The sequence below is a fragment of the Erythrolamprus reginae genome, chromosome 1 (assembly GCF_031021105.1).
Source record: "Erythrolamprus reginae isolate rEryReg1 chromosome 1, rEryReg1.hap1, whole genome shotgun sequence".
Taxonomy (NCBI): Eukaryota; Metazoa; Chordata; class Lepidosauria; order Squamata; family Dipsadidae; genus Erythrolamprus; species Erythrolamprus reginae.
Genome location: NC_091950.1, coordinates 20,943,536 through 20,959,909, shown reverse-complemented (window position 1 = coordinate 20,959,909; position 16,374 = coordinate 20,943,536). Strand labels below are relative to the sequence as shown.

General features: G+C 40.2%; 1 protein-coding gene across 4 annotated transcripts in view; it reads left to right on the top strand.

Annotated features, from left to right (window-relative positions):
- Nucleotides 1-16,374, top strand: part of DOT1L (DOT1 like histone lysine methyltransferase) — a 121,532-nt gene that overhangs the window by 68,928 nt on the left and 36,230 nt on the right. For all 4 annotated transcript variants that reach the window (XM_070746726.1, XM_070746709.1, XM_070746718.1 and 1 more), the window contains exons 10-17: nt 2,493-2,561; nt 6,003-6,109; nt 6,586-6,627; nt 7,268-7,351; nt 10,099-10,336; nt 11,345-11,458; nt 13,230-13,321; nt 15,026-15,127. In XM_070746726.1, coding sequence (XP_070602827.1) covers nt 2,493-2,561; nt 6,003-6,109; nt 6,586-6,627; nt 7,268-7,351; nt 10,099-10,336; nt 11,345-11,458; nt 13,230-13,321; nt 15,026-15,127 — 848 coding nt within the window. The remainder of the gene's footprint in view (nt 1-2,492; nt 2,562-6,002; nt 6,110-6,585; nt 6,628-7,267; nt 7,352-10,098; nt 10,337-11,344; nt 11,459-13,229; nt 13,322-15,025; nt 15,128-16,374) is intronic.

The window sequence follows — 16,374 nt, the reverse complement described above, 5'->3', positions numbered from 1 at the left end:
AAAGATACATTTGCCAAGAATCAGAGGACAGAAGGAAAAGGGGGGACATGATCGAAACATTTAAATATATTAAAGGGTTAAATAAGGTCCAGGAGGGAAGTATTTTTAATAGGAAAGTGAACACAAGAACAAGGGGACACAATCTGAAGTTAGTTGAGGGAAAGATCAAAAGCAACATGCGAAAATATTATTTTACTGAAAGAGTAGTAGATCCTTGGAACAAACTTCCAGCAGACGTGGTAGATAAATCCACAGTAACTGAATTTAAACAAGCCTGGGATAAACATATATCCATCCTAAGATAAAATACAGAAAATAGTATAAGGGCAGACTAGATGGACCATGAGGTCTTTTTCTGCCGTCAGACTTCTATGTTTCTATGTTTCTATCATGTGGTATGACACTTAATGATTGTCATAGGGGTCAAATAAGCAATGAAGACGCAATATTAATAAAAATGTTAGGAAATAAGCAACAAGTTACAGTCATACAGTCAACATGGGAGGAAATGGGTGATAGGAATGATGAGAAAAACTAGTAGGATAGAAGTGCAGATTTGGTAGAAAGTCTGACAGTGTTGAGGGAATTATTTGTTTAGTAGAGTGATGTAGTGCTATATAAAACATGCCCTTAATAGGGATTAGGAATGGCTGAGTAATTCTCTCTCTTTAACCATTTTACTCATCTGTTTCATCAAAACAATAAAAAGTCATGTAGTAACTTTTAGGCTAAATTATTTTATGGCTTAAGCTTTCACTGACATTAGCCGCAACTGCAGTCTACCCCTTTCACCAGGTGATTTTAAATGTTCTGCTGAGTCATAACATGCAGCTAGAGGGATTGTCAGCTGCGAAGGAAAAATATATGGATGGCTAATAAAAGTATATGTATGGTAATGCATTTGGGCATCAAGCCATGCTTATTGTGGCCATTTGGGTACATGAACATTTCCAAGCCATTATCGGAGCTATAATTCATTCAGAGATTTAGCTTTGTCTCTTTTGTCCTGATGTGCATAATCACTGTTATAGTCCAGCTATTTTATGAATGTTTCCTATATTTTTCTTAATATCGAGGTGCAGACCGTAGACCATGTGCATTTCCCTATGAGCCCCTATGAGTCTTCGGAGAGGGGCGGCATACAAATCTAATAAATTATTATTATTATTATTATTATTATTATTATTATTATTATTATTATTATTATTATTATTATTATTCCTTCCCCACCCCAATGCCTTTTTTGCTCTGTTTTGTTGGAGATTTGGGGAGGAGATTAAAGAAAAATGGGAAAATTCTCCCTGAAAAGTACCCAGTTCTCCACAACTTCCTCTGTCACAGCTCTGTTTCATGGAGGGGTTTACATACCCAGGAAAAAAAAAAAATCAAAATTCAGGGTTAGATTTTGCCCCTTAATCCCCCAGTTTCAAATAGTAAAACCTGCCAACCTTTTGCTGCCCCCAAGGAGAAAAAGCTATTAAATGCGGTCCTCCTAATATAACAAAACAATGTTCACTGAATCATATTCATTGTACTAGTTGCTTTTTTGAAGGATAGAAGATCCTAAGAGCAGTTCTTTATAATTTCCCTTTTTTATGCAAGCAGTAAATAATAAGGGACGTCCAACCTTGGCAACTTTAAGACTTGGGGGTTAGGTAATTATGGAAGTTGAAGTCCACAAATCTTAAAAGTTGCCAAGGTTGGGCATCCCTGTAGTTAATTATCATTGGGGCTTTCTATAAACATCAATTTAACTATTGGATAAACAACTCACTCTTGCTGTCTGCCTTCCCCAGTTCATTGTTCTTTTCCAGGAAGATAGTTCTAAATCATTTTATTTTATCCTGTATTCTCTGTGGTTTTCTTGCAATTTAGTTGTATTTCCCAGACTCTGTTTTTCCTGTTTAACAGGGCAGTTTTGAAGGATTGTATGTGAACTGAAGATGGATATTTACATATACAGAGATTTATTTTTCAAAATAATAGTTGATTTTGCCCTTTTCCCTTTCCTCCAACTTTTCAGACAGAATCTGAGAACTCTGACTGTCCATTTTATCTACAGGTAGTCTTCGACTTTCAACCATAATTGAGCCCAAAATTTCTACATTACTAACTTGAATGAATTTTGCCCCATTTTACAACTGTTCTTGCCATACTTGTTAAGTTGAATTATTGCAGTTGGTAAGTTGGTAACACAGTTGTTAAGTGAATCTGACTTCCAAAGGTGACCACATGATCCTGGGATACTGCAGTTATCATAAATATGAGCCAGTTGCCAAGCATTCAAATTTTGATCACATGGCCTTGGGAGAACACAACAGTGGTTGTGTGAAAACTGTTATTAGTCATTTCCCCCCATTGTCATTGTAACTTCAAACGGTCACTAAACAAATGGTTGTAAGTGCAGGACTACCCATGTGTAAAATTTATCCTCTGCTATTATCCTCAGCACTACTAAGGAAAATTAACCTGTAGCATAACTTTTTTCCTAGGTGGTCAGATAGTATCCTCAAAACCTTTTGCACCATTAAACTTCAGAATAAACAGTCGAAACTTGAGTGGTAAGTTTTGTTTTTTTCTTGTGTATTTTCTTGTGTTTTAAGTTGTACAGTGTTCTGCCTGACTGGCTCAGGCAATGCGTAATAGTCCAAGGAAAAGAAATCAAGCACACACGTGCTCTGCTAATCAGCAAACTTGAATTAAGTAAACAAAAAAGGGTTACTCAAAACAGTTCTTAGTGTCCGAAAACAATGATAATGCAAGGCTTACTTCAGCCGCATACAAAAACACAGGAAAAAACAAACAAAGACAACCTGGAATGAACAAAGACGTTTCAGGAGTCCTTTTGAATCTTTGAAGCAAACAGTAAGTCCCAGAGTTTTCACCTCCCACTTGTCTGAAAAAGCTGGGTTGAAAACTCCAACGGCACGGAACAGAAACTTCAGAGCAGGAACCACAAAATAACACAGATAAACAGCCACAGTTTGCGTTGGGCCTCTGTTCCCTTTTATCCCTTTAGCCCTCATTAAGGGAACCACAGCCAGCCCTCAGTATAAGAACCACACCCAGCCCAGGTGCTACTATGATGACTTGTAATACTCCTTCAGTCAATCCCTTCTCTGCATAGCTCTTCTGCTACGCAGATCAATATATTGATCTGCAGAAGAATCCAGAGACAAAAGACTGTCTGAGGGACTGTATGCCAAATCCCCTGGGCTGCAGAGTTCCCTCTAATTTTTTTTGGGGTGGGCGGAAAAGTATAGTGTCTGAGCGGCAGTCCCTTTGGGACTGGGCGGCACAGAAATAATAAATAAATAAACAAACAAACAAACAAATAAAAAACCCACCCTGTTTTGCCTCAGAGAATTTAAAAATAAAATACTGTACTGTGTGTCTATAACAGTGAGCTCATAGTAGGGCAACTCTATCAATATCAAAATGCCACTTAAATAGCTGAGCTAGTTTCAAACTAGATTTTGATTTTCTTTCTCTCTTCCTTACTCCCATTCTTTTTCTTTCTCTTTTCCTTCCTCTCTTTTTTCTATCTGTTTCTCTCTCTCCCTCTCTTCCTCTCTCTCTCCTTCCCTCTCACTCTTTCCCTCTTGGCTTCTGGGCAGGTTTGGAAAACTCTGAGTTGATGATGATTTTTAACTGAGCGATTGCTCACTGCTCAGCTTAGAGGGAACTATGCTGGGCTGTCTGCTGAATCCTGCGTACCAGTGGCCTGGTCCTCCTGGCTGTCTGCCACGTCTTCCTGGCTGTCTGCCACATCTTCCTGGCTGTCAGCCAGGCTTTCGCATTCAGTTTGTGCCTCGTCTCTCCCATCTGTGGGAGCAATGGCTGGCCCAGGCACAAACACAACATACAGTATATTGAAAAGCAAAATAGGCACAGTTACGATGAACTTTTAAAATGCTATTTACTGTTTTGTTTTATTTGTTAGGTTTTAATCCTGCCTTTAGTGCTTTATAAGTAACTCGAGGTGGCAAACATTCCTAAAATTCCCCCTTCTATTTTCCCAACAATACCACTGTGACGTAACTTGGGTTGAGAGAGAGAGAGCAACCATCCCAAAGTCACCCAGTTGTCTTTCATGCCTAAGGCAGGACTAGAACTCATAATCTTCTGGTGATTGGCCCAAAGTCATCTAGCTGGCTTTCATATCTAAGGCGGGACTTGAACTCAGAGTCTCCTAGTTCTTGGCCAGCATCTTAAGCACTCTACCTATCCCCTTTAGGTGTTTTGGACTCTAAGCATGTTTCCAAAACTTGTCCTTCCACAGTGAAAACTTCCTTCCACCATTCTTGTAGCCCGTCAAGAATGGTGGAAGGTCTTAAGCATAAAACGTATCAGGAAAGACTTAACGAGCTCAATCTGTATAGTCTGGAGGACAGAAGGGAAAGGGGGGACATGATCGAAACATTTAAATATGTTAAAGGGTTAAATAAGGTCCAGGAGGGAAGTGTTTTTAATAGGAGTGAACACAAGAACAAGGGGACACAATCTGAAGTTAGTTGGGGGAAAGATCAAAAGCAATATGAGAAAATATTATTTTACTGAAAGAGTAGTAGATTCTTGGAACAAACTTCCAGCAGACGTGGTTGGTAAATCCACAGTAACTGAATTTAAACAAGAAACCCACTTCAGTCCTTCCTGTTGAATGCAGAGGTCTGATGGCATTGAGACATGGGGGTAGGACTTGCATGACCACCCCAGGTCCCCTGTCCTCCTTTTCAGTCCTAACGTGGGGTGTGTGATCACCTTTAGGTTTTGCTGCATCTAAATTTATATACCCGTGATGGTGAACCTATGGCATGTGTGCCATATCTGAAGGCATATGAGGCATTGCCCTATGTCAGATTGAGTGTGTCTGTGCCTACTGGCCAGCTGATTTTCGGCCTTCCTGATTTTCAACCTTCCTAGGCTTCAGGAAAGCCTCCGGAGCCTGTGGGTGGCAAAAAACGGACCCAAAGGGCCTACCGGAAGTTCGGAAACACTGAGGCTTCAGTGAGGTCTGCGCACATGAGTGTGGGGGTTGTGCATGCACGTGTGGGGGTAGCATTGCATTATGGAGGTGGGCACACACATTTATCGACTGATTGATTGATTGGATTTGTATGCCGCCCCTCTCCGGAGACTCGGGGCGGCTAACAGCGACAATAAAACAGTGTACAATAGTAATTTGGTGTTAGAAATGATTAAAAATCCATTAATGTAAAAACCAAACATACATACATACATACCATGCATAGAATTGTAAAGGCCTAGGGGGAAAGAGGATCTCAATTCCCCCATGCCTGGGGGCAGAGGTGGGTTTGATTTTATTGGATTTGTATGCCGCCCCTCTCTGTAGACTCGGGGCGGCTAACAACAGTAGTAAACAGCATATGACAATCCAATATTAAAACAGTTAAAAACCCTTATTGTAAAACCAAACATACAAACATACATACAGACATACCATGCATAAAATTGTAAAGGCCTAGGGGGAAAGAGTATCTCAGTTCCCCCATGCCTGGCGTCAGAGGTGGGTTTTAAGTTGTTTACGAAAGGCAAGGAGGGTGGGGGCAGTTCTAATCTCTGGGGGGAGTTGGTTCCAGAGGGCCGGGGCCGCCGCAGAGAAGGCTCTTCCCCTGGGTACCGCCAGGCGACATTGTTTAGTTGACGGGACCCGGAGAAGATCCACTCTGTGGGACCTAACTGGTCGCTGGGATTCGTGCAGCAGAAGGCGGTCCCTTTGGGCACCCAAGCAAAAAAAGGCTCACCATCACTGTTATATATAATTTGTTGCAATTGTATATAGCCGCCTTTTCACTCCAAGGATTCTACTCCCACGTATTAGAGCTAAGAATACCTAGCTTGTGTTGGTGGTTTTGCTGCAGTGACCTAACATAGATGCCTTTACAAAATCTAATCACATCTACATGTAATTACGGTACATAATCTAATTACTGTAGAAAACTTCTTAATTCTGTTCTCTTTCTTTTTTCTTTCTTTCAAAGATATTGGCACTATAATGAGAGTTGTAGAATTGTCACCACTGAAAGGATCTGTCTCATGGACCGGGAAACCAGTTTCTTACTACCTGCATACTATTGATCGAACCATAGTGAGTATTGGTACAAGCTGCACTAATGCCAGTCAACTTCCTAGTCCATTCAAGATGTTGGTTATTATCTATAAAACTCCGCCTGGCATTGTACCTTTTTGTTTGAAGGACCAGCTATCTCCAGTAGTCACTGCCACTTAATATGTTCCAGGAGTACAGGTGCCATGGCAAATTTCAATTTGTACAGTAACTACCATAGCATTCTGAAAGATGTCATCATTTATATTCCTATAAGGCCAAGTATCTTTTTAAAAAGAACCCTTTGCCTAATTACATCTGATTGGCTCAGTATGAATTTTTAATGTTGTTTCCTTGTAAGTATTCTTTGAAAAGCTGGAAAAATATGTATGGGAGACTTCATTTCTAAGTACATTGTCCACTATTTTTTTTATCTCTTTGTGAAATGCATTATGAACCTCTTAAATGTCTTTGATACCCAATTGTCATTTCCTTTTTTCCCTTTTTTTTCATTTTAGCTTGAAAACTACTTCTCTAGTCTCAAAAATCCAAAACTCAGGGTAAGTGATTGTTATTGTCAACAAAACTTTTTCCTTCAAATTAGAAAAATAAAATAGTGAAAGCGTTAAATATGACCCCATCTGATTTTGGAAGCTTTTGTTTTTCTATAAGATAATGAAGTAGGCATAGCTCTTCTGTGTCCGTAGAATTGCATGAATTTGTATGCCTGTTACAGTTCTGGGATGGCACAAAAAAACCATCAGAATATGGAACTAGCCATATTTGAATACTTGTGCCTGGCAGATACATTTTTTACTATTATGAACATTAATTTTATAATTAGGAGGAAAGATGAACAAATCTTTAAAAGTAATGATACATAGAAAAGTATTACTTATATAACCTGCATATGAATCATCATGGTGAATACGGATGTATTCATTTCCTTAAATAATACTAAGAGGTTTTGGATTCAGAAGACCATTACTGTCACTGTCATTTTCAATTGAGTCTGGATAAAAATCAGTGACTAATATATTGGATGGTGGATCACAAGAATGCAATTTAATCCAGCTTTCTGTTCTAAAGATACTTGAATAACAGTAAGAGGTTAATTTAGAGCTTTGTCCTCCTCAGTTACCTTGAGGACAGTACAGTATTTCACCCACTCAACTATTTATTTTATTTTATTTTCTGCAGGAAGAACAAGAGGCAGCTAGACGTCGACAGCAAAGAGAAAACAAGAGTAACACAACAACTCCTACAAAAGTCCAAGAAAATAAGGTCTGCTTCTAATTAAGGCTTCCTTACATGTCACTATTTACTGATAATCTATATAAACCACACGAACACATACCGTATTTTTCAGAGTATAAAATGCACCAGAGTATATGACACACCTTAGTTTTGGGGGAGGAAAACAAGGGGAAAAAATTATGCCTCTGCCTCCCAGCAAACAGTACTGTTATAAGTTAATCTCTGGAAATTGTTCAGTCAATTGCATGGCTGCTAAATAAATTCAGCTTCCCACATTAAACTCTGCTTGTCAGGAGTCTACGGAGAGGGGCGGCATACAAATCTGATTAATAAATAATAAACAAATAATAAACAGCTGGGAAGGTTGCAAAAGGTGATCCCACGATCCCAGCATGCTTCAGTTGTTGTAAATACATGTGCCCGATTTTTGATCCAATGACTGTGGGATGCTGTGAGGGTCGTAAGTGCGAGGATCGATTGTAAGTTGCCATTCTAACTTGAACGGTTATTCAATGAATGGTTATAAGTCAAGGCCCACCTGTATTTGTGGCAAGCACACCCTGATTGCCAGCCAATTTGAAGCTCTAGGAATTATTATATTACAATATTGGCTATGGAGCAGTTTAACGTCATAATGCATGTCTTTAGAGCAGTATTCCCCAGTCATGTGTTCTTCAAAAGTGCAAAGCTTAGGATTGATTGGGGAATTATTGATTCGTAGTCAAATGGATCCAGAGGCTGTAATAAAGATCATGCCACCCACTTCCCTGTTGCATAGATAATTACTCTAAGCCATGCATTGAATTGTCTATTTGACCTCTGATTCCTTTGGAGATTACTTTAAAAACAAAAGCCACACCCCTCTCAAGGTTATAATAACCTTCCTTGGCACAGTAGGCTTATACAGGAAGGTAATTATTAATATGCCATTTTTTTCTAGCATAGCTGGCCTTCTTTGGCTGATGGCCACTGTTCAGGTCTCCTACAGAAAGAGACATCTTTTTAAATAGATTTGTTTGATGGTGGTACAGGTAATTCTCGACTGCAATTGAGCCCAACATTTTTTGTTGCTAATTGAGACAATTGTTAAGTTTTGCTCCATTTTATGACCTTGAATTATTAAATGAATCACTGGAGTTTAGTAACAGGGTTGTTAAATGAATCTGGCTTCCCCACAGGCTTTGTTTGTCAGGTCACAAAAGGTGATCACATGACTCCAGGACACCGCAACTGTCATAAATATGACCCAGCTGCCAAGTGTCCGAATTTTGATCATGTGACCATTGGGGAGGATGCCGCAACGGTTTATTTTATTTATTTATTTATTGGATTTGTATGCCGCCCCTCTCCGTAGACTCGGGGCGGCTGACAACAATGATAAAAACAGCATGTAACAATCCAATCCAATAGTAAAATAACTAAAAAAAACCTTATTATAAAAACCAAACATACATACAGACATACCATATGTAAAATATAAAGGCCTAGGGGGAAAGAATATCTCAGTTCCCCCATGCCTGATGGCAGAGGTGGGTTTTAAGAAGTTTACGAAAGGTGAGGAGGGTGGGAGCAATTCTAATCTCTGGGGGGAGTTGGTTCCAGAGGGCCGGGGCCGCCACAGAGAAGGCTCTTCCCCTGGGTCCCGCCAAACGACATTGTTTAGTTGACGGGACCCGGAGAAGGCCCACTCTGTGGGACCTAACTGGTCGCTGGGATTCATGCAGCAGAAGGCGGTCCCTGAGATAATCTGGTCCGGTGCCATGAAAGGCTTTATAGGTCATAACCAACACTTTGAATTGTGACCGGAAACTGATCGGCAACCAATGCAGACTGTGGAGTGTTGGTATAACGTGGGCATATTTGGGGAAGCCCTCGGTTGTAAGTGTGAAAAACATAAGTTACCTTTTTTTCAATGTGATTCTTCGATAAGTCGGCTACCTTTGAAAAGTGTTCGGAAACTTCAGATCGTGCAGAATACAGCTGCGAGAGCAGTCATGGGCTTACCTAGGTATGCCCATGTTTCACCAACACTCCGCAGTCTGCATTGGCTGCCGATCAATTTTCGGTCACAATTCAAAGTGTTGGTTATGACCTTTAAAGCCCTTCATGGCACTGGACCAGAATATCTCCGAGACCGCCTTCTGCCGCATGAATCCCAGCGACCAATTAGGTCCCACAGAGTGGGCCTTCTCCGGGTCCCGTCAACTAAACAATGTCGGTTGGCGGGCCCCAGGGGAAGAGCCTTCTCTGTGGCGGCCCCGACTCTCTGGAACCAACTCCCCCCGGAGATTAGAACTGCCCCTACTCTTCCTGCCTTTCGTAAACTCCTTAAAACCCACCTTTGTCGTCAGGCATGGGGGAACTGAATCACCTCCCCCGGGCATGCACAATTTATGCATGGTATGTTTGTGTGTATGTTTGCTTAGTAAATGGTTTTTTAAAAATATTTTAAATTATATTTAGATTTGTCATGAATTGTTGTATCCTGCTGTGAGCCGCCCCGAGTCTGCAGAGTGGCATACAAATCTAAATAATAAATAAATAAATAAATAAATAAATAAATAAATAAATTAAAATAAATGAATGAATGAATGAATGAATGAATGAATAAATAAGTCACTAAATGGATGGTTATAAGTCGAGGGCTACCTGTATAAAAGACTTGATTTGGGGTGTTGTTTTTGACCATCCTCTACAAGGAGAAAGAAAGAAAACCATTTTTGTTCCTTGTCTCAAAGTTGTCTTTCCCCTCCTTATTTTATTTCTTTTCAAAGGACGATGGTGCTGAAGAAGACAAGAACCTCGGGGCCAACACTGTCAAAAAGCCATCTCCCTGCAAAGCCCGCAAGAAGAAGCTGAGCAAAAAGGGAAGGAAGATGGCTGGTAGGAAGCGTGGGCGCCCCAAGAAGATGAACGTGGTGAATGCCGACCGCAAGATCAAGAAGAACCAAACTGCGCTGGAACTTCTCCACGCTCAAACTGTATCGCAAGCAAATTCATCCTCTCCTCAGGGTGAGCCCTGCAGCTGCGGAAGGCCAATCCCCTTAGAAAAGGTTTCCTTTTGTGTCGGTTTAGGCTGGTGCGTCTCAAACTCACCAAATTTTTACCCATGGGGACTTTCAGCTCCCAGAATTCCCCAGCCAGCCATGCTGGTTGGGGAATTCCAGGTGTTGAAGTCCATATAGTTAAAAATTACCGTGGTTAGAATAAAATAGAATAGAATTTTTATTGGCCAAGTGTGATTGGACACACAAGGAATTTGTCTTGGTGCATGTGCTCTCAGCGTATATAAAAGAAAATATACATTTGTCAAGAATCATGTGGTACAACACTTAATGATTGTCATAGGGGTCAAATAAGCAATGAAGAAGCAATATTAATAAAAATCTTAGGATATAAGCAACAAGTTACAGTCATACAGTCAACATGGGAGGAAAAGGTTGATAAAGGATGAGAAAAACGAGTAGAATAGATGTGCAGATTTAGTAGAAAGTCTGACAGTGTTCAGGGAATTATTTGTTTAGTAGAGTGATGGCGTTTGGGAAAAAACTGTTCTTGTGTCTAGTTGTCTTGGTGTGCAGTGCTCTGTAGCGACGTTTTGAGGGTAGGAGTTGAAACAGTTTGTGTCCAGGATGTGAGGGGTCAGTAAATATTTTCCCCGCCCTCTTTTTGACTCGTGCAGTCTACAGGTCCTCAATGGAAGGCAGGTTGGCAGCAATTGTTTTTTCTGCAGTTCTGATTCTCCTCTGAAGTCTGTGTCGGTCCTGTTGGGTTGCAGCACCAAACCAGACAGTTATAGAGGTGCAGATGACAGACTCAATGATTCCTCTGTAGAACTGTATCAGCATATGTAGCATATTTTTAAAACTGTGAACTACTTTTAAAGCACGCTGGGGGAAATTGTGTCACAGGCCAATAATTATATCAAAGGGGAATGATGGCTGTCTAATCTCAGGCTGGCTAAATGGACTCCTTCCAATAGAAAGATGCTTAATGGACTCATGTTCTCTTTCCACCCAGATGCCTACAGGTCACCTCATAGTCCATTTTATCAGCTACCTCCTAAAGTGCAGCGACATTCGTCCAACCAGCTCTTGATTGCTCCTACTCCACCTGCACTACAGAAGCTGCTAGGTAAGGGCATCTTTCCTATGTTGTTGAGCAGTTTATATTTCTTGACATAGCATCTGCTGTAGGTGTAGTAAGAAAAGCCCTGTGCTCTGATCTCATTCACAGTTTTGATGATTATTTTTTTTTTAAAAATACCTTTATTGAATATATACATTAAAAAGACAACATAAAATACACAATATAACGATGATATAAATTGTAAAGAAAGAGAATAAAGAAAGGATAAAGTGTAAAGAAAATAAGATAAGTTAAAAGAAGAGAGAAGATTAGAGGGAAAGGGAGAGAGATGTTATGTCAACTATCTAGATCAGTGTTTCCCAACCTTGGCAACTTGAAGATATTTGGACTTCAACTCCCAGAATTCCCCAACCAGCATTCGCATTCGCATTCCCCAGCCAGCATTCGCATTCGCTGGCTGGGGAATTCTGGGAGTTGAAGTCCAGATATCTTCAAGTTGTCAAGGTTGGGAAACACTGATCTAGATGACATTAAAAATATATATTTATGACCCCGCCAGACTTTCTGAGGATTCACCTAAACTTCAGGATCCCCCTTTTCCATTCATACCTTTGCAGATCTCCATCACAATGTATTTAAAAAAATAATCTGTGTATTTTCCTCTTAATTATTGAGATGAAAAAGTGAGTGGTTGAAGATAATCTGAAATAGATATGTGAAGTCTGTCTGCAGAAGAATGGTGGAAAATTATTTGGCAGATTTAATAGTAGACATATGAAGCTGTGGTGTGGTGGCTTAGAGGTGGAGTTCTTGCCTCACAATCAGGAGGCTGTGAGTTCGATCCTGGGTAGAGGCAGATATTTCTCTCTCTGGACTCACTAGGGATATATCTGCTGAACAAAACTCCACGCTGGCAACAGGAATGGCATGTGGCCATTAAAACAGTCTGCTAGCTCCACTCAGTTGCCCAAACTCCACCATGCAAAGTGGAAGATTATGGGGTCATTAAATGAAGATGATGATAATAGTATCCTCCTAAATCCAGTCTTGGAATTTGTTTTCGCTTCTTGAACTGAATATACATTTCTTTATTATAAAAATTGAGTTCTATTTTTTTTAAAAATAATACTTTTTCTTTTTCTCCAGTTTGATTTTCTTTGAGGGATTTAACTTACCGAAATCTTTTTTTAAAATTTTGTTAATAAGAGTTATCAATCCCTGCTGCATTATTGTAGATAGGATTTTAACTCTAGATTCCAATCAGTTTGGAATATAGGAATTCCCGATTTTTTTGCCTGATTAGTATCCCCATTACAAGGCAGGATGTTTGAGATTCAGGATAACCCTATCACCACATACTGAAAGTACATACATATCTCTGTTTCTTATCTCCTATTCCAGATAAAAGCAGAATATGAAACGTACCTTTCAGCCTATCTCAACAAAGCAGTAGAAAAACAAGTTTTCTCACTAGAGCCTCTGTGGATAAATAAAGTTTATTTTTAATACAAGGAGGAAGAGAAAAGGTCAGAGGTCAACAGATTACCTATCTGGATCTTCTAATCGATTGCAGAATGACTAGCAGGAGATGGTTGAGAATGTCTGATTCTCACTTGATTAATAAGAGTAGCGTGACACTATTATTTTAAATTAAAAGAGCTAGAATGTATGACGTTTTAGTACTTTAGGAATAGATTTTAGTATTTGTGTACTCCTAGTTTAGATGCAACAAGCTGACATTGCACAGAAGATGGATGTACGAATACTGCTTGCAGGCTGTTCATGTTGGGTTTTTTTCTGCCTCCTTCACTTACAGACTCTTTTAAGATCCAGTATATGCAGTTCATGTCTTACATGAAAACCAATCAATATAAGGCAACTCTTCAGCAGTTATTGGAACAGGAAAAGGTAGGTGTCAAAACTAGGCCCAACTTGGTCCATTAGGAAAGAAACATCCTCGACTGCATTTGTAGCTAAAATATTACTTTTACTAAAGCCCAGTGGTTACAGTAAGGAAAGGCAGGACTAAGAGTTTGAGTGGGAAAATTTATCTAGTTAATTTTCTCTTTCTTGGTCCGCCTCCCCCCCCCCCCAAATTACCATCCCCACTGTCCAGTCAACATTCAGAGAAGATGTTTTGGTAACTGCCCCCACCCCCCAGCGGTTGGTTGGTTAGATCAGTGTTTCCCAACCTTGGCAACTTGAAGATATCTGGACTTCAACTCCCAGAATTCCCCAGCCAGCGAATGCTGGCTGGGGAATTCTGGGAGTTGAAGTTTGTTTATTTATTTACTTACTTACTTACTTACTTACTTACTTACTTACTTACTTACTTACTTACTTACTTACTTACTTACTTACTGGATTTGTATGCCGCCCCTCTCCGTATACTCGGGGCGGTTAACAACAGTGACAAAAAACAGAATGTAAAAAAGCCAATACTACAACAGTTAAAAACCCTTGTTATAAAACCAATCATACATACAAACATACCATGCATAAATTGTAGAAGCCTAGGGGGAAAGATTATCTTAATTCCCCCATGCCTGACGGCAGAGGTGGGTTTTGAGGAGCTTACGAAAGGCAAGGAGAGTGGAGGCTATTCTAATCTCTGGGGGGAGTTGGTTCCAGAGGGTCGGGGCCGCCACAGAGAAGGCTCTTCCCCTGGGCCCTACCAACCGACATTGTTTCATTGATGGTACCCGGAGAAGGCCCACTCTGTGGGACCTAACTGGTCGCTGGATCCAGATACATTCAAGTTGCCAAGGTTGGGAAACACTGGGTTAGATGAATAGGTGCTGCATTCCATTCTTGAGATGTCTCTGGACTGTATGGATATTGCTTTGGATTTTCCAGGTCCTCTTACTCAGTTTCCCCTGCCTCCCTCTAACTCCCTCCTCCCATAATGTATGGCAGACTGACATCTAGCAAAGCACAGATTTGAGCGAAGGATGGAAGCCCTGACATTAGACTGTTTTTTAAGGATTGCCAATTAATCGAATCAGATGACTCTAGAGTCGATCTTCCAACTGAGTCTAGAAGGTTGACCTCTAAGGTCCTTTTTCATAGAAACATAGATGCATAGAAGATTGACGGCAGAAAAAGACCTCATGGTCCATCTAGTCTGCCCTTATACTATTTCCTGTATTTTATCTTAGGATGGAACTATGTTTATCCCAGGCATGTTTAAATTCAGCAACTGTGGATATACCAACCACGTCTGCTGGAAGTTTGTTCCAAGGATCTACTACTCTTTCAGTGCAATAATACTTTCTCACATTGCTTCTGATCTTTCCCCCAACTAACGTCAGATTGTGCCCCCTTGTTCTTGTGTTCACTTTCCTATTAAAAACACTTCTCTCCTGGACCTGATTTAACCCTTTAACATATTTAAATGTTTCAATCATGCCCCCCCCCTTTCCTTTGATTGAAACGTTTAAATATGTTAAAGGGTGAGTGAGGTTAGGTAGTTTCAATTCTGCTTCTAAAATTCTGATGTTATTAGCTTTGTCTCCCTCCAATCTTTCTCAGCCTATAGTATGTACTGTTCTGTCACTTTTCAAGGAATGACATATTTACTTTTGGCATTTCCTTCCTTTTTTTGTTCCTTAGGAAAAGAATACTCAGTTAATGGGAAAGGCTCAGCAGTTGTTCACTCACTGCCAGGCTCAGAAAGAAGAAATCAAACGACTGTTCCAGCAGAAGCTAGATGAGGTACAGTGAGAGTGGGCTACTGGACAGATTGCAGGGCAAAATGTAAAAGTCTTTGATGCTGCAGATTGTAAGGTAGCTTGAACTGCACCCCAGCCAAGGAAAAAGGCAGAGTTGGTAGATCCCTAACTGGGAATTGACCCAAATCTGAAAATGAAGGATGTAATGAATTTGATATTTTTAGAATAGGCCAAAGGACATCCCTCCCCCCAATTAATAACATAATTAAGTGTCTAACACAGTGATTTTCAACCTTTTTTGAGCCGCGGCACATTTTTTACATTTACAAAATCCTGGGGCACATCACCAACCAAAATGACACAAAATGACACCCTAAGACACTCTCCTCTCTTTTTCCATCCCTGTCTCCTCCCCACCCTTGTGTGTGTGTGTGTGTGTATGTGTATACACACTCTTGAACCATTTCCAAAAACAGGTGAGGGCTGGGTTTTTTTCTCTCTTATTCTTTGGGTGCTTTTTATCATATGCTTTAAATCAAGAGTCACTTCTATCTCTCTTTTGTTTCTCTCTCTTTCCTCTCATTCTCTGTCTTAATCATTTTCTCATTTCTCTTTTTTCCTCCCCTTTTTGCTCATTTCTCTCTCTCTCTCTCTCTCCCTTCCTCTCCTTTTCTCTCTCTCTCTCTTGCTTTCTCTCTCTCTCTCTTGCCTTCTTTCTCTCTCACTCTCTCTTTCTTTCTCTCTCTCTTGCTTTCTTTCTTTCTCTCTCTTTCTCTTGCTTTGTCTCTCTCTCTCTTGCCTTCTTTCTCTCTCACTCTCTCTTTCTCTCTCTCTTGCTTTCTTTCTCTTTCTCTTTCTCACTCTCACTCTCTCAGCAAAAAGTTGCGAGACCGGAACCTGAGCTTCCTTCTTCACGGCACACCTGACCATGTCTCGCGGCACACTAGTGTGCCACGGCACACTGGTTGAAAAACACTGGTCTAACATACACTTACAGTGGTGGACTAAAATTTAAACCTTGCAAATTAATTGGTACATGAGGTGGGTGCAAATCACATTTAAGACTTCACTGAGTATAGCTTTGAGGAATTACTTGGTTTCCGATAGATTTCTTTTTATTTGCATGGTGCTTTTCTAGTGATTTAGTCCAATGTATTTCTGATGGGGGAAGTGAGATCAATGCATAACATTGAACTTTGTTGTTCTGTGCAAAATAAAAAACAAATCCAGAACAGTTCTTAATACAGTAGGACACAAGCATACATACAAAAACACTGTATTAATAGCCCT